This window comes from Lagopus leucura, unplaced genomic scaffold, assembly GCF_019238085.1.
Source record: "Lagopus leucura isolate 7727_CA_CO unplaced genomic scaffold, USGS_WTPT01 Super-Scaffold_739, whole genome shotgun sequence".
Classification (NCBI taxonomy): Eukaryota; Metazoa; Chordata; class Aves; order Galliformes; family Phasianidae; genus Lagopus; species Lagopus leucura.
The window spans coordinates 22,071,149-22,093,990 of record NW_024962255.1 but is presented as its reverse complement, the minus strand read 5'-3'; the positions used below and the strand labels follow the sequence as shown (position 1 = coordinate 22,093,990).

The following is a 22,842-nucleotide window of genomic DNA, read 5'->3' as shown; positions in this document are numbered from 1 at the left end:
GGGCTTTTGAATACACACCTGTCTACAAAACACTGCCCCTGCAACACGGCTCCTGTGCAAAGCGTTTCTCTGCATAGGCAAGGCCTCACCTTCATACAAAGCTCTGCCTTATCAAATCCCACAAGCATGTTGATGATGTCAAACCCAGAAGTAGATTTGTTCTTCTGATGGACGCCCCGAATCAATGCACACAATGTCTACAAACAAAATATTCAGAGGATAAGATGTAAGGCAACACCTACAACTCCATAACATAACTTGCCCTACAGCCCTCTCAGAGCACTAGCAAAACAGCAACATTTACACAAACAGATCAGCCTAGAAACAGCTGTGTTTGCTATATATCCTCCACCTCTGCTGTTTCTAAGGAATATACATTGGATTCTGAGAACTCAGGAAAGAAAACAATGAGAGAAAAATGTATTTGTCCACATCTTTCCTGCCCGATGCCCGTTACAGACTTCCCAAATCTGAAATTTATATTCTGCACTTCTACAATTGAGAGCAGCTGGGATGAATGCGTTCACCAAACTGTCAAGAATCAGCTTGGGAACTAATAACAGTAAATGTCGAGACTGAGGAGGATAGTCTCCCATGCAGGGCAAGTGCTGGTAAAGAACAGCAGCTTCTTGTTCTGGGTGATGATTCTCCATAGCTTCCAACTAGAAGTGTCCAGCACGGCCAGTTTCCCCTCTAAATTTGACATCAAATTCTCCATTGTTTTATTTTAATTTTGACCCATAAGGAAATCAAAAAGGAGGGCAAAAATGAAGGAAAAAGGAGACGACAGACAAAGCTACACAGAGTATTCCTGAGCCCCCAGATGATAGCTGGTAGAGAGAACAAGCCCCTCCTGCCCCGTCCATTGCCACCTATTTATTCTGCAGCACCAGATCCTCTTGAATTCTGAAACAAGCTCTTGTTCCTCAAACACCACAGAGACTATGAGCATGTGTAACCTCCACAAACCAGACGTAGCAACTGCTTTGTAGACACCATTTCTCCTCACAACTCAAGTAGTGTGAACAAGATGCTTGATACCAGAGGCAAACATATTGCCTCATCAGAAGCAGAAGAGAGTACTTCCCATCTCTCAGCTGTGGTACCTGTAGTGCATTGACCACTCTGATTGGGTGCTCCTCACCCAGTGCCTGGATGCAGTGCTGAAACAAGCAATTGATGTTATCTTTTATCTTCATCAACTCTTCCCCATCCAGAGCCTCCAGCTTGCCTTCCAGATATTCCAGGTTGACCTGTCAGGTTAAGGAGCAGATCGTGCACGTTACACAACTGCTGACACCTTAGGAAAGCAAGTCTTTGCATTGACAGCCTGCTAGCTCATAGGCAGAACAGCAGCAGCAAATCAGAGGATGTTCTGTTCCTGTTACCTTCATGAGAAACAGCTCCTCCCAAAACCTAGGGTTGCTTTTACTGGGGTCCTCTGTCTGAAAGAGAAAGGAACAGCCAATGAGAGCAAACAATAACAAATCATTCAGGCAGAATTTGAACAAAATCACTACACAAGTAGGTCAGAGCCATTGGATGACCAAATGGTCTAACAGTAGAGTGTACTGTCTACAGAGATTCTCAGAAACAGAATAGCAAACAGAAGCAGCTCTCATTTGAGATGTTTCTGTGTATTTTCTGGATTATTTTTGAGAAACGCTTGAGAAGCCATGATGTCACACAGATAACAAGTGGTCCTGGCAGACATCAGGATAAACTGACATTAAGGAAGAGAGCAGATTACAGAGTTCTGCATGACAGCAGGAGAACTTGAAGTGCGTGCCTATGCTGTACAATTCTTACCATGGGAAAAGAATCCAGCAGGCAGAGCCTCAGCACGAACTACATAAAATTTACCAGAAGTGCCCTGCTCCTTACCGTGAAAATCTCATCATACATCAGCACAACCTTCTCTTTCAGTGGCTTCTTGGAGGCTGAAGATTTCCGGAGCAGCCCACCTTTCTTCTCTGTTTGGGCCATGTTGGACTCCCTGAAGAGATCAAGAGACCAAGGGGAAAAGAAAAAAAAGAAAAAAATTAAAGAACCTTGAACTTTCTTCAAGGCATACCGAGCCTGCTTCTGCCATGAAAGATGTCTTCACTACGTTAATAAACTCTCACAAGCTGGAAGCAGAAGCTTTAATAAATATCCTTGATAAGAAATCAGACCAAAAGTCCCATCCAGTCCTAAAACCTATTTCAAAGAAAGGTGCTGAAGTTCATCCGCAGGCAGATACAGAATAAGCAGCTCATCACAGAACCACAGAATGGCAGATGTTGGAAGGAACACTTGGGATCATCAAGTCCAACCATTCTGCTTCAAGCAGTGTCCCCTAGAGCACATTGCCCTGAATCACATCCAGAAAACATTCCTTGGTCACTTTCACAGCAAAAGGTTTTCTAGTAATGCAAACAAGGTTTCCTATAATTAAGTAGTGCCCAATGCTTCCTGTTGTACCAGTGGAAAAAAGAAAAAAAGTATCATTCCTATAAAACAAGCTACTCAATAAAGCAGTAGCCACAGCTGTAGCCCTGAGCCTTTTGCAACTGTCAAGCTATTTCAGGGGCTGACAGTCAGAATGCATGGCTTGCCACGTCCCCTCAGCCCCACATCTGATGCAACCAAAGCACATCACCACCCTGGCCTCACGATTCCTCTGCAAGCTCAGAATTTTCTGGCAAGCATTGCAGACTGAGCAGCATTCTAACCTTCTCTATCACTGCAGCACATCACAGATACTCAGCAGAAAGGGAACGCTGTGCCCTGTCATATCTCCAAGCTCCAAACCCTCCTCACCAATACCTCCAGAGATAACTACACACATGGAAGCAGCACACCTCAGGCAAAAGCACAACTGGACTCATGCTCCAAAAGAAAAACCAAACCGCAGGCAGGCCGTGGTGGCAGCTGCACTCAGCCACGCTGAATTACGCACAGCGAGGTCAGAGCACTGCAGCCTGCCTCTGGGACCCCACGGCTTTCTGAGTCGGCAGCCATAGAGACGGGTTTGGATTCAGTCTCCACCCCAGACTGCCTGAACACCTTCCACAACTGTGGCACACTCAGATCCATCCTTTTCTCAAAGAGCAACTTCTGGCAACTACCCAACACCCGTTCCAGATCTGTTCTGCATTCTTGCCATTGCAGACAGCTTTGGATCATCTCCGACTACAACTCCAGCTAGGCTCCCAAAGTCTGCTACAGGTTACTCAGATATCCATCCCTTGTGCCATAAACCTCAGTTCCAAATGGCAGGAAATCTTTGGGGCTGGAGAAAATGCTGCTGCCTTTCTCCAGGTGCGAGGGCAGGAGGTCTGTCACAATGGGAAAGCAGCGGGCAGGACAGAGAAGGGTAGATCTCACACCTGAAAAGCTGAGATTCAGGTAGAGGTGGGGCAAGGTGCTGCTTCTTCCAGCTAGGATGGGAATATGGACAGCTGGCTGGTTGAGAGCCAGTTTGTTTGTACACGGCAGGTGAGAACGGAAACAGCCCTGGAAACACTGATAGAAGAACACGTAGGACCTGGTGCTCTGTAACCTATGCAAACAGACACCACTGCTGTCGTCTACTAGGCCTACATGGCCAATTAAGGTGGAGAAAAGGTTGCAAACCAACAAACGAGAAAGAAAACATTACTCAATCATCTTGATAGCTTCTCTTCTACAGTCTGCACTATTTTTGAACTGTCATGGGAAATGAGACATTACCCTAATTAGAACCATAACTGGAAACAGAGAGAAACCTATTAAAAACCAAATCAAGAGCAAAGTCACTTTTAGCCCAGCAATATAAACCATACCCAAGACCGAACAAAACAATTTCCCGACTGGAATTCTCAGGTTCTGAATCTCAAGCAGCCGCCATGCCCAGCACACCAACACATCCATCAACGTGCTTCTAATGGAATCACAGCTAACGAACCCCAGTGTCAAAACTAATAAACGGCGCTTCTAGGCCAGCACTCTCACACCAAACACATCTGTGCACGGAGGGGATCAATGCACTGCCCAGCCCCTAAATGTCCAGCACTACATTTTAGCACTTTTCCTGCACTCTCCAGAAAGATGGAGAAGCCAAAATCCCGCAAGGCACAAATTGCTCGATGCTCAGCAAGCACCAGAGGGATGGCGTGAGCAAGTGAACATTCTCATCTCTGTCAAAATGAGACTTGGGTTCACATTCTCTCAAGCAGGGCTGCACGCAGTACAGACAAAGATGACTGCTGGAGGTAAGGATTAAATAATGCTCTTGCTTATGATTTGCTGCTCTGCAAATGAGCACATGGAGGAACAAAGGGGGAAAAGCAAAAGCCGCTTTTCATGCCAGTGCTCCATTAGGCTTTGCTTGTTTCATGACCTATGATGATCAGGCCGTACAAATGGGTTTTTCTTTTCGCTTCACGCAATTATGTTTTCTAGATGTCAAGGACAGAAACAGGAAACTGCATTTTGCTAATGGGGACCTTCTGGGCAACTGCAGAAAGCAGCAGTCAGACGCACAAAATGCTCCTAAGTTGCAGAGGTGCCAAATTAACAGGATATTGTGACGGCTTTTCAAAACACCAAATATAACTAATAATTATCCTTTAAAACACTCCACATCTCAAAAGCACGGGTGCCAACTCCCCATCTCAGGTTCATGTGGCTCATTCAGTCTGTCAATAGGTCAGTGCCATTAACATGCACTGCTAAGTGAATCCTGCCGTGGTCACTGACAGCACAGAGCCGTCCCCAGGGCAGAGAGAAGCACCTGCCACAGATTCCTACAGCCTGCTATGCTGCTGTGCTGCAGAGCATCCAAGATGTTCAGCAGGAGCTAACAGAAAGCTTAGCAGAGCAGGAATCCTGGTAGCTCAAAGATGAAAGGCAGGCAGACAGAAGTTGAGGCAGATCTGCCTTATCTCTCATCAGCCCCAGGATCAGCTGATCCAGCCAGGAACAAAGGCATGAGCACATCCAGCCATCCGCCTCCCAACCACCCCATTCCACAACTCATACCAGAGATCCACATCAAACACGTGACATTCAGATGAAGGCGTCCTCGTCAGCATTCAGTCTGACCATCCACAGGAAAAATTCAAAAAGAAAAACCTGACATTTTGAGCCTGAGCTTTAGTCAGACTTGAATGTTTTCAAGGTTACATAATACACATACAACTAAAGACTAATGCCTTCTTCAGTCTAGAAGGACCAAAAATACACTGCTACACTATCTGGCTAAATAAAAAACAAACGGATAACACCAAGTGGGATTTTCATGTATGCCTTTAATTGTCAAACCATTTATTCTGTACCTGAAAAAGGTAGTACAAATGATGCGATCACATCAGTTTGCTAATCTCAAACCAATGTTAATCAATACTAATGAAAGCTCTGAGTAAGACCCAAGACACTGCCCCTTTCTGAATCCAATCCCTTGGCTCGCTGCTGCTGCTGCTACTAAGATTAGTCTCCCTCGTTTAGAAGATCTCCAGCTGGGTAATCAGCCCGACCCCAGCTGCACACACCTGGGACCAGCAGGATCATGCTGTGCCTTCCGAGGCACTTAGCAAGCACACCACTTCAATCTAAAGGAGAGTTTTTCAAAAATGGCATAGACCACAGATAAACCTCTGCCTAAAAGTGACCTATGACTTGTAAAGAGTATAGATTGTAGTCCAGTCCTTGTACTCGCCAGCGAAATTCCAGCACTGAACACACACAATGAACCTGCAGGGCCAATACTGGACCCAGGCAACAGGGCAGTTAAGATCACAGGTCCCAGCACTCGTCTGTCAGAGGAAGCTGCAATCTGCACACGAGCTTACAAATCCAAATGCAGGGCAGTGCCCTGACCCAGTTCAAGCCCCAGCACTAACCCCCCACCAGGAACCACGGAACAGCAGTCTGGGCAGAACACCAATGAAAACAGAGAGGGGAGGGACGTGGTGGGCTGCATTTTGTTGAGGCTTAAGCAACCACCATAATCAAATTTGTGTTATGAGCCCTTTAGCAGCTTACAGTCTGCCAACTCTCATGCTGACAATTACAACCGATGCTAACAGGTCCATGCTACTTTAGACCTTCGTCATTCCTTACAGCTGTATCTGCATATCGTCCATTGGAATGAAAACAGCTCAGGCCATATCTCTTGTTACAACAGCACAGCACCCAGCACACCCACCAGGGAACTGCTATCATTCACAGCACAGAAGCCTTGGACCAATATGGCATGATTCCCAACTACCTTCATGTAATACAGAACAAGAAATATATTCTGAGGTTACGACAACTAAAACCCACACATTTTCTACTTCTTTATTTTGGCAGTACCAAGCAGCACAGCCTCAGTGCATGTGCTTCTACTAGCCAGCCTCTCCACCCCGCTCAGAGCAGTAGCAGTGTGTGCTTCTACATAGCACAACCCATACAACTACACCACTACTGACCTATCTTCCTTGCCCTGAAAAACAGAAAAAGTGATTTCTAACACAGATACAGCTACAAGCTCGCACTGCACCTGCCTTAGCAATGATATAAAGGAATTGCAGGCAAGTTACATTTTTGACGTTACACTCATAATGGCCTTTCATTTCTATCTGTCCAGTTGAAATAACACCAACTTCACGCCATCATGTAGCTGAGCCTCTTCCTGTCAAGCCCATCCAGACAAGCCCACATGCTCACACCTCCATCTGTTCAGACCATTTTTCCAAATTAACTTTATCATTTCATCACACTTTCTCTCCATATTTCTGGCTTAGCTCTGTGCTGTGAAAAAGCCTCTTTCAGTTTTCACTTTTCAAGCCTCTCAGGATCCATTCCACCCAATTCACCATGAAATACTCAGTGCCGCCTCCACACCCACAGCTAAAAGCTCGCTCCACCTGAAGACATTTCCAGATGCCTTCCTTCTAAAAGAAAACACCGTGCCCCAGCAATCCCCCACCCTTTCCCCAGAGTTTCAGCCGTCAGTGCAGTTCCAAGGCCCAGGCTGAACAGCACAGCAGCACAGCCTTGGCTCCTGCTGCTGAGGAAGCTGCTACGTTCCAAGACGCCGCAGAGCAGTGGCACGCAAGGTAAGGAACGCAGAACTGCAGAAAGGCACGACTTGGAGACGCAGACCGCGAGCAGCACAAGCGCTCGAGACAGACACGCTACAACCACAGGACGACCGACCTCCCTTTTCCTCACCTCCCGACACTCCCCTTCAAAGCGCCGCCCCTCCTACAGGAGCCGACGCGGCCGAGCAGCACGCCGCCCGCCGCCCGCCGTGCCTGCCGCGCCCGCGCCAGCGCCGCCCGGAGCAGGACGCGCTGTTAGGGCGGCCCACGACAAACGGCCCCGGCCGGCGCCGTGCCGGAGCGCGGGACCGAGCCCTCGCGGCCGCCGCCTCTCGCCGGGCTGCACCCGGGGACTCCCCAGAGAGGCCCGAAGAGGGCCGGGCCCCTCCGCCCTCAGTCCCGGCGGCCCGAGGTGTCCCCGCCGCTCAGCGGACGTCGGGACGGCCGTCGGGACGGCCGTGGCGGTGTGATGCGACGCGTCGCGTCGCGTCGCGTCCCGTCCCGTCCCACCCGCGGGCTACAGACACCGCGACCCCCCCCGCCCGCCGCTTACCTGCGGTCCCGCCGCTCCGCTCTGCAGCGCGCGTGCGCCGCTCACAGTGCCGCGCATGCGCCCCGAGGGGTCCAGCGCCGCGCGGTCCTGGCGCCGCCCGCACGGCCGCTGTCAGCGCCGTTCCGCCGCGCTCCCGGCCCCGCTCTCCGCGGCGGCGATGGGGGCGGCCGGGCGGGGCCGGCGTCGGGCCGAGGGGCCGGCGGTCCCACCGCGCTCCTCCCGCGGAGCCCGGAGGTCGCGGTCGCGCAGCCTCCGCTGAAGCGGCGACGGAAGTCGGAGAGGGGCGGCCCGGCCCGGCTCGGAGCCCCGACGGGGAGCGGCTCCGCCCGGAAGCCGCCGCCTCGTGATTGCGCAGAGCCCAGCCGAGCGGCCGGCCCGGCAGGTAGGGCCCGCGCGCGGGGCCCCGAGGGGAGAGGCGGGGGCCCGGGGCTGAGCGGAAGGTGACGGGAGGGCCGGGAGCCGTGCCGGCTGAACCTCAGCCCGCTGTCGCTGCGCAGGGCGCGCCCCCGAGATGAAGGCGTCCGGGACGCTGCGGCAGCTCTCCGACTTCAGCGACCTGAGCCGGGGCCGAAGGCTGCAGGAGCTGCTGTGCCACGGCGAGGAGCCCCGACGCGTCCGGCCCAGCCCCGACGGGAGGCACCTCGTGGTGCTGCAGGAGAACCGGCCGCCCCCCCTGCCCCAGGTGGTGGCCTTCCAGCTGCGGGGCGGCGGCGAGGCCGAGCTGGAGAGGAGCTGGGGGCCCCCGCAGCCTGCCCTGGCGGGACTGGTCTTCCCGCAGAGCCCCGCGGCGCCGGGCCGCTGGGCGCTGGGCATCGTGTGGGAGCACGGCCGCGCTGAGCTCTGGCGCTTCGTCTCGGCGGCGGGTTGGCAGCTGCTGCAGACGCTGGAGCTGTGCCAGGGTGCCCGGGCGCGTGTCGTGTCCGTGTGCAGCCAGGCGGCCAGCCTGGTGTGGTGCGAGGAGAGGCCGCCCCTGGACACTCGCTCGGACATCGGCAAATGTGCCTTCAGGTTCTGCGTCTGTGCCCGCGCCCTGGAGCTGGGGGAGCAAGGCGTGCGGCTGGGCCCTGTGAGGATAGTCCTGCACAACTGCCCCGAGTACCAGGTCCTGGCCTCTCCTTGGCATGTCTTCCTGGTGCCCGCTTCTGGCAGCTTTGCCACCGCCTCCAAATTCCTCCTCATCTGGCATCCCGAGCAGGCAAAGCTCACCATCGCAGCCCCCTCCGCAGGCTTTGTCCACAGCAAGGTGCTGCACTCCAGCAGCGAGTCGGACTTCAGGAAGCTCCTGCTTGGCTCCGTGGGTCTCCTCTCAGCTTTGGCACCTCTGGACATTCACACCTGTGCCGTGTCCAGCTGTGGGGCTCTGTTGCTGGTGAGCAGGAAGGGTGCTGTGAACATGCTAGAGGCAGATGGGACGCAGAGGCATGTCTTTGACCTGGAAGCGGAGCCTCTGGCCCGAGGTGATGCCGTTGAGCTGAAGACCTATGGTAGCATCTTGGCCTGCGTGCTGGCTGGAGTTCTGTACCTTGTCAACCAGAACAGTGGGAGGGTCATAGAAAAGAAAATCCTGAGCATGAAAGAGGTGCATTTCCTGGAGTCCCCGGAAGAGGAAGATAGCATTCAATTTCTCGCTCCAACTGGCATCTACAGCTTTAGTTTCTCCAACCCCGAGGACAGTGGCAGGCCTGAGCCGTGCCTGGTAGAGATGGTATTCGAGGAGGCCTGCAGGTACTACCAGAGAAGGAGTCTCAGCAGCTCCAAGCTGACGGTGGAGAAGTTGAAGAAAGGTGGAGTCTTCCAGGCACCCGTGGCCCTCACTGCCATCCTGCAGCACAGCCTTCACCAAAAGCAGAAGCCAGCCCAAGGCCTCCAAGACACTTATGCCAAGCTGCTGAGCACAATCAGCCTGGAGCTGCAGAGCTACCTCAGCCTGGAGCTCCTCAAAACCTGTGTGGTGAGTGCCTCGGAGAGCAAGGTGGAAAGTTACTGCGAGGAACTGGTGGAGCAGGAGGTCAGCCGTGTTCTGCACTCTGACATGGACAAGGACAACTTGGCCTACCTGAACTCAGTCTTTACCTCCTTCCCCAGGGCTGCCTGGAAGGCCACCAGGAGCTGCCTGCAGCTACAGCAGAACGGGGATGGCCTCTTGGTGGCCCGGGCCACCCCAGAGGTTTGGAAGAAGGTCCTAGGAGGACCACAGCAGGAGGAGGTGGGGCAGAATGGGGTGGTCCCGCTCTTTGAGCTCATCTGTGCTTCCTTCCTGAGGTTCAAACCCAAGTGGCTGCCCAACTTTGTGGAGCTGACCCAGCAGTACGTGAGCATCTCCTGGCCATACAGCGGCAAGGAGGGCCCAGAAGGCCGCGTGCCACTGTACAAGAGAGCCCTGGGAGTGCTGGCCAGGAAGAGCAAGCACAGCGAGGTGGATGATGAGTTGGAGCTCGAACTGCTGCTCTGCAGCAAGAGACCCAAGGCTGTGCTGCAAGCTCTGCACCTTCTCATCCGCCTGAAGCAGTGGCAGCGGGTGGTGGAGGTGGCAGAGAAGTTCTCCAAGCTCAGTCCTTTGCTTAATAAGGAGATATTCACCACGCTGCTAGCAGAGTTCGCCCAGCACCGGGAGCTGGACCCTTACCTGGACACACTGTGGCTGCTATGCCCTGCTGAGCTCAGCACTTCAGACATCCTCACCGTGGTCCTGCAGCACCTCCCCTGCTCCCAGCAGGACCCGGTGCCCTTCTCAAGTGAGGGGAACCAGCTGACTGTGGGCCTGCTCAAGCCGCTGCTGCAGCGGGTCATGCAGCGTCCCTGTGTCCAGGATGAGATGTACTCAGATGCCTTGCAGAGCCCCCCCTTCCCCCCTCCCACCCCACCCCGAGAACACAAGAACCCTCCAAAAGCAGTGGGCAGCGATGCTCCTCAGCCAGCCGGGGCAAGGACTTCTGCCTCAGCACTGGTGCGGGGTGACACTGTGTGAAGGGGAAAGCACAATGGGATCCCAGTCCTTGGGTGTGAGGGAAGGGGAAAACCACATCCACTCCAGGAAGCCATGCCCTGCTTGGCAGCAGGGAAGCCTGCTCCATTTTGAAGCCTCTAGTCCGTTGGGGCTGGAGTTGGATGCCTCACCTGAAGCCAGGGCAGGCTTTCTGGTTGTTTCTTGCAAGTGCAATTGTTTGTGCCCCTGTAGAGGAGCAAATGCCAGGTGCATCTGTAGATGAAAGCACTGGCTGCATCACAGGACTGCAGAGCTGCTCTCTGCCCAAAACACTTTGATTTTGGTTTGCTTGACTCTTCGCAACTTCACTTCTAGTTTTCCAGTCCTCTGGGAGCAGTGCTCTGGAGCAGACACAGCCTTTTCCCTGTTCTGTGCTCAGCAAGTGGGGTGATGCCTCCAGGCTCTGCCTGTTTGTTGCAGTCATTGAGTCGCTGCCCTGAGCTCGGCAAGATGCCAGAACGGTGCAGCTCTGTGACACTGGGAGCCCCAGCATGCACTGGCAGCTGCAGCACTCTGTCTCGCTGCAATTCCTCTGGGAGCAGCCCTGCATCTGTGTCCAATTGCAGCTACTTAGCTGAGGAGAGCAGCCTAATTCCCTTATCTCTCCATCCCAGCCGCTACCCAAATTCTCTTTCGAGCTGAGAAGCTGGCAGCAGCCCGGGCAAGCTTGGGGCTGGCCCTGCCTCTCCCTTTCCTTTGTGGAAGCTTAGATTATGCCGCAGGACGCCAGGGCCCTCCATCCCCATCTCTCCTACCTTTGCCCTTTGCACACAAAGGGGCTTTGTCAGGGTTGTCTGGCTCACATTGTGCCTCTGTTTGCAAAGTCAGTGTAACGTGAGAGCAGCCGTGCGGGAAGATGCAGGTTCCAACCTGTCCTCAGTGCTCAGAGAGCCCCCGGCCATGGTGCAAAGGGACCCCTGGCCGTGGAGCCACCTGGTGCTGTGCCAGGCTGGGAGCGGGTGGGGAAAGTCCGCTGTGTTATTCCTCCTGAGAGCGGGGTCAAGTGGAGAAGGCAGTCTCATTTTAAAAATAAAGATTCCTAAAGCAGTGCTGGGGCAGTGGTGAATGCTGTGAGGGTACAAGCAAGGGAGGAGGGCGGTTTGCCTTCACTCCTGCCCGAGTGGGTAGGCTAGCCAAGCTTGGCTCCCCGTGGGACCGCAGCCTGAAGGCCACGCGTTGCTGGGAGCAAGGAGGGCCATCTGTGCTGCACAGTCTGTGGCTTGTGGTGCCGTGAGCACCCCTGGAGGCCCCTGGGTGGGCGTCAGGGGAGCTGTGGCTGACCACCACGCTGGGGTTAGGAAAAGGAGGGATTTTTTCTAAAACTGTGGCTCGTCCCTTTGTTCCCAGCTGGAAAATCAGTAGCAGGGTGGCTTCCTCCTGCAGTGGCAGAGCCACCCTTGGAGGGACCCTGCTGCATCCAAACACAGCGATGTGCCAGTTCCTCCCTCAGTTGGGGACTGAGCTGTGGAAAGTCCCTGCGGTGGAAAAAAAGAAAGAACACAACCCTGGCAATGGGGAAGAGGAACCTCTGCAACGGTTCCCTGGAGGCGGGCCGGTTACCAGGCAGCCCTGCCTCGGGCTGGGCCTTGCGCTGCAGCCATGGGGTGCTGCCTTCTCCCAGCTGCCGCTCACAAGATCCTGGTGAAAACATAGCATACGAGGCCCCGGTGGCACCGCTGTGAGCGGCCCTAGCCTCTTCCCCGAGCAGCTGCCACACCATCTGATGCTGCCCTGGGCTCCCAGGCTGGGCAGAAGGGAGGAGGAGGGAGGGAACAGACTACGGCTGCTCACAGAGCTGCAGCCCCAGGGAATGGGATGCTGCCGTGTGTTGGCAAAGGTTGCGCAGGGCAACAGGTAGGTACGGGGCTCCACTTATGGTCAGGACACGTGCTGGGAGAGATAGCAGGAGGTAAGGCTGGCACAGGTTCAGGTAGCTCCTGAAGGAAAAAGGAGCCTCTCTAAGGTCAGAAGCAAAAGGGTAAAGCAGATGTACGTAGCAGAGTGTAAGCTGGCCTGCTCCACTTCATCGCTCCCTCCGATAAGGCTTGGACTTTGCATTGAAGGAAATGAGTCAGGCTGCGTGTGTCCGTCTCCCAGCCCAGCCTTTGGAATGGTCCCAGAGCTTCAGCCAAGGAGCAGCACAGCAGCCAGCACAGGCTCAGCCCATAACAACATGCAGCTCCTGAGGAGCTCCAGGGGATAGGCAGGGGTGGGCACCAGCACATGGGGGCCTCCACCCAGTCCCCTTCCAGGAGGAAACCTTCAGCCTGGGGAGCACCAGAATCACCAAGGATCAGGGCACTGACCTGCAGCCTCTTACACCGAGCAGCTCCTAATCTGCAGCGCTCAGGGATGGTCCTGAACCGTGCTGGGACAGCACCTAGCCCTGCTGACAGTGGTCCTCAGGAGGCAGCCCCTGTTTGGTCCCATGACTGGCTTAGGCTCCAGGCTGAGCTCCTGCCTGGTGTAGGGAACAAGCTTTGGCAGGGGGATTGGACTTGATGATCTCTGGAGGTCCCTCCCAACCCCTACAATTCTGTGATTCTGTGATTCCTGCAGTTGGCAGGGCAGGGCTCACTTTCAATCAAGAGCCCTCTAAGCACAGCCCCAGCTTGCACCAGCAGCAGGGAAACAAGTGCCCCAGAGCCTCTCTTTGCACACCTAACCACAATGGAAGGGTTGGGGAGAAAAATGTATAGAACTACCCCATACCTACAACATGAAATCACCTTGTTTATTGTTTTACACCCAAAATCACAGCACTGGAGAGTCAGGCTCCCTACACAAATAAATATTCACATTGGTTATGGAGTAGGTAAGCAAGTTCCCCTCAGCCAGCAGCATCTGCCTGTGCACACAAGGGGGAGGAGGGGTCCTGGCCCAGCCCCACACCACAGCATGGCTGCAATGAACCGTGGGGAGATGCTCTGCTACTCCTTCCCTTCCCTGCCACCTCCCCCAGGTGATGAGGGGTAGCAAAGCCCCACCTGGGGCAGTGCAAAGAGCACACACCCTTCTCCTGCAGGCTGTCTCCCAGCTGTAGCACCTCACCACTTATTGGGAAGTGGGGAGGGGGCTCCCAGCCTGTTCCCTGTGCTAAGGGAGAAGATGCAGCAGACGGAGCTGTCGTGTTCAGCGTCCTTAGTGCCTGTGCCGTGTTGTAATGGAGGCTAATGACTTGTAGCTGGCTGGGGGATTTTGTACAGGTTGAATGCAGGCCCTCTGCAAAATCAAGGGTGTTTGCGTCATGCCCAACCACAGAGGACAGCAGGGGACAGCCAAGAATGCCATGGGAAGGCAGAATGCTGTCCCTCTGTGGCCCAGCACCCCAAAAGGAGGAGGGGAGAATGTGGTAAAGGGACTCTGAAACAGTAGTACTGCACAGGGTCCCACCCTGCTGCCTGCACCCCCCTCAGCTTGTGCTTTCCAGGTTCCTCTCCTTGTCCCTGTGCCCCAGGATTTACCCCAAGTAGGGACCCAGGACTGCTACTTACATCTCCACAGCTTCTTTCCTAGGGGGAAGGAAAAAGAAGGGATCACGTCAGTGGGTCAGAAGGGCCTCTTGAGGCCCAGCATCACGCTGCAGGATGGGGCTCTTCCAGGGCACACAAGGAAGGTGTGGGTGCTGCAGGCTGTGACAGTCCCTCCATTCCAGCCTCCTCATCTGGGCACAGCACGGGGGCTCCTGCAGCCCATGGAGTTTTGACATTCCTGAGCATCACTTCTCCAGCAGCACACAGCTCCTTCGGCCGCACTGCAGTTCCACCAAGGGGTGGTTTGCAGAGCAGACCCCAGACCAGCACTGTGGCAGGGCAGACCCTCACCTGTAGTCATCGTTGATGTCCATGCGGCGGTAGAACTTGGCAAGACGCACGGCCAGGATGATGCTGGGCAGCAGGAACACAGTGCACCAGCCCAGGCTGAACCAGAAGGTGTTCTGGGAGCAAGGAACAGTCATCAGCCACCCCATCAGCATCATTTTCCACTCCATATTCGTGTCACCCCTCTCACCATAGAGTCCAAGATGTGGTCACAGGCGATGGCCTCCACGTTATCCAGGCTCTGGGCTATGGGCTTGCAGCGTGCCACATCCATCCTCAGCTGGGGATACAGCTGGGACAGGTCATGCTGGGATTCCCCCAACCCTGCTACCCATCCCCGTGCCTGGCTGGGTCAGGCTCACTCACACTGCTCTTGGCCCAGGCAATGTAGGTCTCAAAGAAGTCCAGCAGCTCCTCTAGAAAGGCCCATGTCTCCTGTGGGGGGGCAGGCAGAGAATGGGGATGCTGTACCCCCCAGCCCACACCGTGCCCCACATCCCCTCCATGCCAGGATCAGAGTCAAAATGCCACCTTGATCCGGCAGCAAAGGGCCTGCATGATGCCCCCAAGTCCCTTGCCGGAAATGGGGGCACGTGGAGGCACAGGGGAGCCCTGGGGACTATGTGGTATCCCTGTGAGGTGGGGTCTCAGTGAGGCCAACCCAGTCATATCCCCCCATGTGCCCCTCAGCAGGGCAAAGTGAGCTCACATTCTTGATTATGTTCCCCATCTCCCTTCTCAGGAACTCCTCTGTGGCACTGGCTTTGTCCAACGTGGAGTTTGTCTGTGCCTGAGACAAAAGGAGCTGTCAGCAGCACGATGGGGAGAGCAGGGTCTCTGCATCTCCCCAACCCCATGCAGCAGCGGTCCCTGAGACGCAGCATCTCTGAGCCAGAGAATGGGGCAGCCCCAGTTACCCAATTAACAGCCCCATTAACAGCCCCAGTGTGCCCCAAGCTGTGGGTTAGCCCCATAACAGGGAGTGTAGGAGCTGGGTTGCCCCATGTGTGCCTCACCTCGAGCTGGGCAGCCTGGCTCTGCACCAGCTGGATGTTCTCCTTCAGGGTTTTCTGGGGATGGTGGAGAGAGAAACAGGGATGTGTACCCATGGCTCACTCTGATGTCCCAGCAGGGCCCCTTCCCCTTCCCAGTATCGCTCACCAGCGGCCCTGAGAAGTTGCTGTTCAGCTCCCTGTCCAGCTCCCGCAGCTCAGCAGCATCTGCCTTCAGGTCCCTCTGCACATCTGCACTCTGCAGGAGAGGCTCTCAGCAGTGCCCACCAGATAACAGAGGGACCCCACTGCCAGCCCTTGCCTGCTCTGGGGCATAAGGGGCTCCTAGGCCAGGGGACACCCCTCCGCCCTGGGGACAGGATCTCACCGCGTTGCCCACCAACTGCTCCAGCTCTGTGGCCAGCTCCTGCAGGCTGCCCACCGTGATGCCCTGATCCAGCTGGGAAAGACACAGTGCTGAGGTGGGGCGGGGGTGAGGACAACAGCAGGGCTGCACCCCATCCCCATGGGGCAGGATGGAGCCGGGACAGCACCCAGACCCCCCCATCCCGACCGCAGCCCCACACCTGCTGCAGGGTGTGGGTGAAGCTGGGGGGCTGTGCATCGTGGCAGGCATTCAGCAGCAGCTCCCGCTGGCTCTCGTTCAGCACAGAGATGGGGGTCAGGGTGATGTTCAGCTTCTGGAAAGCCGCTGAGATCTTCCCTGTGTACTGCGGGGTGAGGGGAGCCGTGAGGAGGGGTGGGACACAGTGCCAGCCCCATGTCCCCACCTGTGTTGTGTCCCTCCTTGGCGCTCACCTGGCTGATGTCCAGGAGCTCATCCAGGGACACCCTCTGGTCCAGGCGCAGCGTCTGCCATAGGGCAGCATCCTGCTGGCATTCTCTGGGGGGTGGGCACAGGACTGGGATTGAGCCGGGTGCTCCCCCAGGACATGTCCTTACCCAGGGAACACCTCACTCCTTCCCTGCACACAACCCCAGGACAAGCTCCCACCCTGGGGGACCCACCCTGGGGACGCTGCCCATAGCTGTGCCCACCTGTAGATCTGCGAGAAGGTGATGGTGCCACTCTCATCACCCAGCACCTCCGAAAGGTTGAAGCCGGGGATGAGACCAGGGGTATCCATGAGCTGGGTTCCAGGGAAATAATGGAGCAACCAGTCATGGTGCAGGGTGGGACACCAGGAAGAGCCCCCAAAGCTGTCCCAGCCCTGGGTGAAGGCAGAGGAGGGGGGAGCCCACCTGGAAGAGCTGCTGGCTGCTCCAGGACTCACAGACCAGCATGTAGATGTTCCCTCCCAGGAAGAAAGTGAGCAGCACCAGCAGCATCAGCAGCCAAGAGAAGATGAAGCTGAAGCCCACCCCTCTGCAGAGCAGAGCTCCATCAGCATGGGGAGTGCGCAGCCTGCACACCCCACGCACAGCCCTGCCCGAGAGCCTCACTCACGCCATGAAGAAGTTCCCTCCGGTGTTGGAGAGGCAGCCGCGCTGGGTGGGCAGTGTGCTCTCCTTGTGCCCCAGTGGCCCCAGCAGCAGCCCGCAGGTGTTGCACAGGACTACCAGCAGCACCATGCAGCACAGCAGGGCACACACGCTCCACCTGGGGCAGGATGATGGGGACGGTTTGGGCTGAGAGTCCAAGAAGGGGGGAATGCCTGAGGTAGGTGAAGCAGCCCCCCTACCTGATGCTATCCAGGTCGGTGATAGTCTTCTGGTTGTCCCCCAGCACGGCGTTGGTTTGGTTCACCAGGTTCCCAGCTGTCTCTTCCACACTCTGCAGCGGCAGCTCGTCCTGCATGCTGCAAATCTCCTGCCTGATGTAGCCCAGCTGCTCCTGGGTCCCTACAGGGCATGGGGACAGGGATGGGTCGCTGATGGAGCTACCACCCACACCCTGCTCTTCCGGGGGAACCCAAGGAGAGGATGGGATGCTTGGTCCCCATGGTCAAGCATCAGCATGGTGGCCCTACTTACGTGTCACCACGTTCTGGGACTGCTCTTGCACCTTTCTGGGGGCCTGCTCCAGCATGCTGATCACCTGCACAGGGACAGCATCCAGCTCCCGACCCCCTCCCAGCCATCCATAAACAGCACAGGACTTATGTACTCCACCAGCCTCAGGCACCCACCCCGCTCTTCCCTCCATGCAGCCCTTCACACTCCCCCAACGCACCCCCTCACCTCCAAATCCCCCTCTATGCCACTGTCCAGCACATCCCACAGCGCCTCCAGCTGCCGCTCCACACCGGGCACCTGCAGGCACAGCTTGGGGTGAGGGGGCCACGGGCTGGGCAGGGAGGTGGGGGACACCCATGGCCCCCCAGAACTCACCGTGCTATAGTTGGCCACGAAGGCCACACCACTGGATGAGGTGGTGCTGCAGGGCTGCCCGCAGCGCTGCAGGGTGCTGTCAATGCGTGCCCGCAGCGTGCCCAGCTGCCCGTCGTAGGTGCCCTGCAGTTCCTCCAGGCGCCAGCGGGTGCTGTTGATGGTGCCAAAGGTGGACGCCAGTGTTTCCATTGCTGGAGAGGCAGCAAGGGACATCCAGGAATACACCCCAAAGTGCCAGCGTTCCAGCCAGACCAGGGATGGGCAGGCACACCCCTCCCCAGAGGCCTTTCCCAAAACACCACATGTGCCCCCAGCCCAGCCCTCAGCCCTCGTATCCCCCCGGTGTCCCCCACACATCCTCAGAATCACTGGGACATCACCTCCCAAAAGGCTCTGTAGGGATCCCAGCGCCTCATCTGTGCAGCTCCTGATGCTGGAGGCGATCCTGCCACCGAGGAGGGGCCCAATGTCTGTGGAGATGGGGGGGGTCAATGTAGGACCCCCCTTGGACTGCACTGAGCAGCCCATGCCTTGCAGGGGAGCTGCTGAAAGAACTGCTCTCACACCAAACCTCATCCCACAGCAATGTGCTGGAGTCTGGGCAATAGGGCCATGCCAGCCCAGCATCCCTAGCCACCCCAATCCCCAAATCCCCCCCACAACAGCAGGAAGGTGCCCCCGTCACCGTGCATGCTCACTCTGCAGGCTGTCATTGGTTCTGCCCAACGGGACACTGCTGCTGTCAATGATGAAGCTGACTTGCTGCAGGGACAGAGAATCACAGAATGGCCTGGGTTGGAAAGGACCTCAAGGATTACGAATCTCCAACCCCCCTGCCACCAACCTCCCCATTTAGTACCAGACCAGGCTGCCCAGGGCCCTATTCAATCTAGCCTTGAACACCTCCAGGGATGGGGCATCCACAACCTCTCTGGGCAGCCTGTTCCAGCACCTCACCACTCTCTCTGTGAAGAACTTCCCCCTGACATCCAACCTAAATCTTCCCTCCCTCAACTTAAAACCATTTCCCCTTGTCCTGCAGTTATCAACCCTTTCAAAGAGTTGATTCCCCTCCCCTCTGTAGGCTCCCTTTAGGTACTGAAAGGCTGCAATGAGGTCACCCCGCAGCCTTCTTTTCTCCAGGCTGAACAAGCCCAGCTCCCTCAGCCTGTCTTTGTAGGGAAGGTGCTCCAGCCCCCTGATCATCTTCGTGGCTCTCCTCTGGACCATCTCCAACAGCTCTGTCTTTCTTGTACAGCGTGGGGTGGGGACTCCTTGGGGACCCCTCCCATCCCCAGCCCCGGGGCTGCCCTCCCCTCGTGCCCCTCTCGGGATGCGGGCGTGCCTGGGGGATGGAGAGCAGGTAGGAGCAGAGGTCGTGCACGGTGCTGTTGATGTTGGGGAAGGCGCTGCTCACGGATTGCGAGAAGCGGATGTTGCTGATGAAGGCGCACACATCGCCGGCCCTGTAGGATGAAGGCAGCGGGGTCAGCGGGAGGAGCACCGACGTTCTCTCCCGGACCGTCCAAACTTAGGTGCAGGACGCACTGCTGAGCACCCCGATGAGGGACCCGGCAGGACGTGCAGCGGACGCGCCCCGCGCCCAACCCCGCCCCTCCGGCTACGGGGAGACCGAGGCACGCGGACCCCGCTGCGAGGCTGCCGGGAAGGGCTCTGGCCCACGGTACCGCTCCCCACCGCCACCGCTTCCTCTCCTTTGTCCCTCCGCGCCGGAGCCGCTCCCGCAGAGAAGGCAGCTTCCAGGCGAGGCCTTCCCGGCCGCCGCGGCACTCACAGCAGGAGCGCCGACACCAGCAGCACAGCGCTGTACAGCACCCGGCGTCGGCTGCGCATCCGCCCGCTCTGCTTCTGGGACATGCGGCCTCCGCAGCGCCCGCAGCAGCGGCAGCAGCAGAAGCAGCATCCCGCCAGCGGCACCGCGACGGCGAAGAGCAGCCCGATGGCGATGCACACCAGGAAGCCCAGCTCGTAACGCAGCAGCTGTGAGAGGAAGAAAGGAGGCACGAGGCTGGCGGCCCGGGTCTGCGCAAACCCGCGGGGTGGGATCTGGCTCTGCACCCCGGCTTCACGCTCACCTCCTTCTTCTGCTCGTCGGTCACCACCCTGCCCTGCGTCTGTGCCAGATCCGCTATCAGCTCTGGGGGACGGGGAGCAGAAGTGGTCGTGAGCGGGCACCCTCCCTAACCCCAGCCTTAACTTCAACCCCGGCCCTAATTCCACCCTAACCTGGCTTTGGGACTCCTAGCACCACCCAGTGCTGCGGCTCTGGGCAGCACGTGCCTGGCACCTTTTCCCTTCCAGCCGTTTCCCCCCAGCCGTTTGGCACCCAGGGAAATCATCACCAGTCCCAAACTCTCTGTTTTGGAGGCTCCAGGGGGATGCTCTAACATCACCCTGGCAGCGTGCACGTGACACCTGGGATGGGGATAAAGCATTCTGCATGGACGGGGGCAAAGTCCCCCTCCGCGATGCTTGCTTCACTTCCAGGTCCTGCCCTACCTTCTCCTATGGACCTATTATGGGCTGCCTCTGTGCCGTGTGACACACTGTGAGACCCTCCTGACCCCACCGCAGAAGACTCGGGTGGTCCTGGAACCCCCAGCACGCACCCAAGGGGAGACTGTGGGGCTGCACCAGGTGCAGGAAGCCGTGCGCCATGCGGACCAGCCCCGGCATGCTGCTGCTCGGCTCCTCGAGGCTGGGGCCGTACACGGGCTGCGAGATGTTCCCCAGCTCCATAGCGGCACCTGAGCAGAGAGGGGACAAGGAGGTGGCACAGCTACACGTCACACCCTGCCACCCATCCCCGAGCGGGAAACGTGGGGGAAAAATCCCATACCCCACAGCCTGGGGTTGGGATACGGGAGGGGTGGGGGCAGCGGGCTGTACTCAGCGGGAAGCGAAGGATCTCAGGGAGACAGACGGGGACAAAGCACTTACCGCGTCCTGCGGTGCCCTGCCGCACAGCTAACGCCCGGCTCTGCGGCTCCTTTCAGTTTCAGCCCAGGGACTGAAAAGCTCTGCGCTGGCAAATGCACCGCCCCACCCTGTCCCGGCCACCGCCTGGCTCCCGGCCATCCCGCGTCTGGGTCAGGGCCACCAGCAGCAGCAGTGCGTCCCAAGCGCGATCCCACGGGACTCCAGGAGCTCCCCCCCCCCCGCTGCTCATCCCATCCCGACGCCCCACATATGCCCCTCCCAGAACCCTCATCACCTTCCCGGCCCCACATCCCGCATGAGCTGTCGCAGTTGCCTTGCTCTGGGACAGGTGCCGGGAGCTGTACCCGCGCTGTACCCTATGCCCTTTTCCCCCTGCCCCACGGCAGCTCTTGGTGCCCTGGGTGAGAGGCAGCTTGGTGGCTCCCCTCCTGACCCCCCAACTCCTGCCCCCAGTAGCACAGCATGGTCCCTGGGACAGGAAAGGATGCAATACACCAAGGGAAAGAAAAACAGGGAAAAACTGCATAAACTTGGCTCGTGCAGCGTAGGGCTGTCACGGGACTCCCCCGAGGTTTTGAGGCGGATTTTTTTCCGGCTGCTTTACCTTTACCCCAGGGTGTGGAGGCACTCGCAGCTCAGCCTCTTCCTGCTGTGGACACCCTGTGCAGGAACAGCCCTAAGCTGCTTTCTGGTGCTCCTGGCTGGGGGGGGAATGGCTGAAGCACCCCCTACTGCAGCTGCCCAGGAGCCAAAACCTGGAGGGTTTGGGGATGCACCTTAGCACCAGCACCGGTACCCCCAGGCCCTGGGCTCAGAAATAAGCACTCAGGACAGCCTCAAACCGAAAAGTCATTTTATTGGTACCATACATGACTCATAAATGGCACAAACTATGGAGGACGGGGGAGGAAGGGGGGGCAAAAGAAAAAAAAAGAAAAAGGCATTTCAGTGTGCCCGGGGAGAGGGTGGGCAGCGAGGGGGCACATCACCACTCTGTGGGAACCCCAGCACCCATCGTACCTTACTGCAAAGCAGAAACCCCCCCGGTGCCGTGGGAGCTTCCTCTGGGGTCCCATGCTTGGGGGCAGAGATCTGCAGGACTGAGACCTCAGCCCCCAGGAAGTGGAGGTCAGCATGGGACACCCCACCGGGTGCTGAGACTTGGGATCAGGTCAGGGCTTGAGCCAAGGGTCTCAGGCACTGTCTCCCAGTCCCTCAGGAGGGCTGGGGGGACACGGGGTCCCTCCCATCACAGCCACCCCCAACCTGGGTGAGACGTGGACTGCACCCAGAACCTCTGTGCTCATGGGGCAGCCCCTGACGGCTCCCACCCAGCCCTGTGGGGCTCACAGGCTGTTGCTCCCCCCAGCACGGTGCTGGGAGGGTGCTGGCAGAGAGAGCAGAGTGCAGACCCCCCCAGAACATTCCCTTGCACACTCACTCTCCCCACTCACACACACACACACACACACACACACTCTTGCACCCAGCATAGCCCCATCCACCCTGTGGGGCAGCACCTGCTGCACTCCCAAGCTGGGGACATACCAGGGGGGCACACATGCAGCCAGACCCCCAGCTCACCCCACAGTACCCTACTGAGGATGTGGGGGGGGGGCAGTAAACACACACACACCCTCCCCCTCGCCTTCAATCTTCACCTTGGAAGAAGCCTTGGAAGGAAAATATTTTTTTTCCTTTTTTTTTTTTTTTAAACCAAAAAAAGAAAAAAAATCCCAAAAAAATTATTATTATTCTCATTGTTTCCCCTAACATCAATGGAGGCACCTGCTCTAGTGATAACACATTGAAAGAACAGTATCGTACACACTGTCTACAGCGCGGAAATGTACAAGCACGAGGTACACGAACCGGGGGGGGGGGGGGGGGGAGGGAAGGAGCAGGGACAACAGCACACAAGATTTACATGGAGGAGGGAGGTGGGGGGCTGCCCCCCACCCCCTGGAGGGATTAGAAAGGAAGTCTGCAAAGTCTCTCCTTGGTTTGAAGCTCTCCGAACTGGATATAAAACGAGACTCCCAAGAGAAGCAGCCTGTACAAAAGTCAGGACAGGGTGAGAGCGCTCAGGGCAGGGAGGGGGGCTCTGGGCCGGGGAGGGGGGGGGGGA

General features: G+C 57.1%; 3 protein-coding genes across 3 annotated transcripts in view; 1 reads left to right on the top strand and 2 right to left on the bottom strand.

Moving 5' to 3' along the window:
- The window catches only part of ARMH3 (armadillo like helical domain containing 3), a 106,499-nt gene extending 98,856 nt beyond the window's left edge, over positions 1 to 7,643 (bottom strand). The window contains exons 1-5 of the mRNA XM_042862876.1: positions 7,603 to 7,643; positions 1,885 to 1,996; positions 1,389 to 1,445; positions 1,107 to 1,253; positions 90 to 197 (exon numbers count right to left, since the gene is read on the bottom strand). Of these exons, the coding sequence (XP_042718810.1) occupies positions 90 to 197; positions 1,107 to 1,253; positions 1,389 to 1,445; positions 1,885 to 1,986 (414 nt within the window). The 5' untranslated portion in view covers positions 1,987 to 1,996; positions 7,603 to 7,643. The remainder of the gene's footprint in view (positions 1 to 89; positions 198 to 1,106; positions 1,254 to 1,388; positions 1,446 to 1,884; positions 1,997 to 7,602) is intronic.
- A 384-nt stretch (positions 7,644 to 8,027) lies between these two features.
- Positions 8,028 to 11,635, top strand: HPS6 (HPS6 biogenesis of lysosomal organelles complex 2 subunit 3). The gene has a single exon (XM_042863019.1). The coding sequence runs from the start codon at positions 8,114 to 8,116 to the stop codon at positions 10,568 to 10,570; it is 2,457 nt and encodes an 818-aa protein (XP_042718953.1). The 5' UTR covers positions 8,028 to 8,113; the 3' UTR covers positions 10,571 to 11,635.
- A 1,673-nt stretch (positions 11,636 to 13,308) lies between these two features.
- LOC122175419 (prominin-1-A-like) lies at positions 13,309 to 20,764 on the bottom strand. Its single transcript, XM_042863102.1, has 25 exons — positions 20,715 to 20,764; positions 20,384 to 20,521; positions 19,850 to 19,911; positions 19,549 to 19,754; positions 19,099 to 19,219; positions 18,452 to 18,515; positions 18,134 to 18,223; positions 17,754 to 17,944; positions 17,604 to 17,675; positions 17,397 to 17,460; positions 17,105 to 17,264; positions 16,870 to 17,022; positions 16,665 to 16,788; positions 16,461 to 16,552; positions 16,221 to 16,305; positions 15,989 to 16,132; positions 15,790 to 15,861; positions 15,571 to 15,660; positions 15,426 to 15,479; positions 15,119 to 15,199; positions 14,776 to 14,844; positions 14,600 to 14,689; positions 14,413 to 14,525; positions 14,083 to 14,100; positions 13,309 to 13,810 (listed from the first exon to the last, which is right to left on the bottom strand). Exons 2-25 carry the CDS (start codon positions 20,511 to 20,513, stop codon positions 13,759 to 13,761), a joined length of 2,397 nt encoding a protein of 798 aa, XP_042719036.1. The 5' UTR covers positions 20,514 to 20,521; positions 20,715 to 20,764; the 3' UTR covers positions 13,309 to 13,758.
- Positions 20,765 to 22,842: the final 2,078 nt, after the last annotated feature.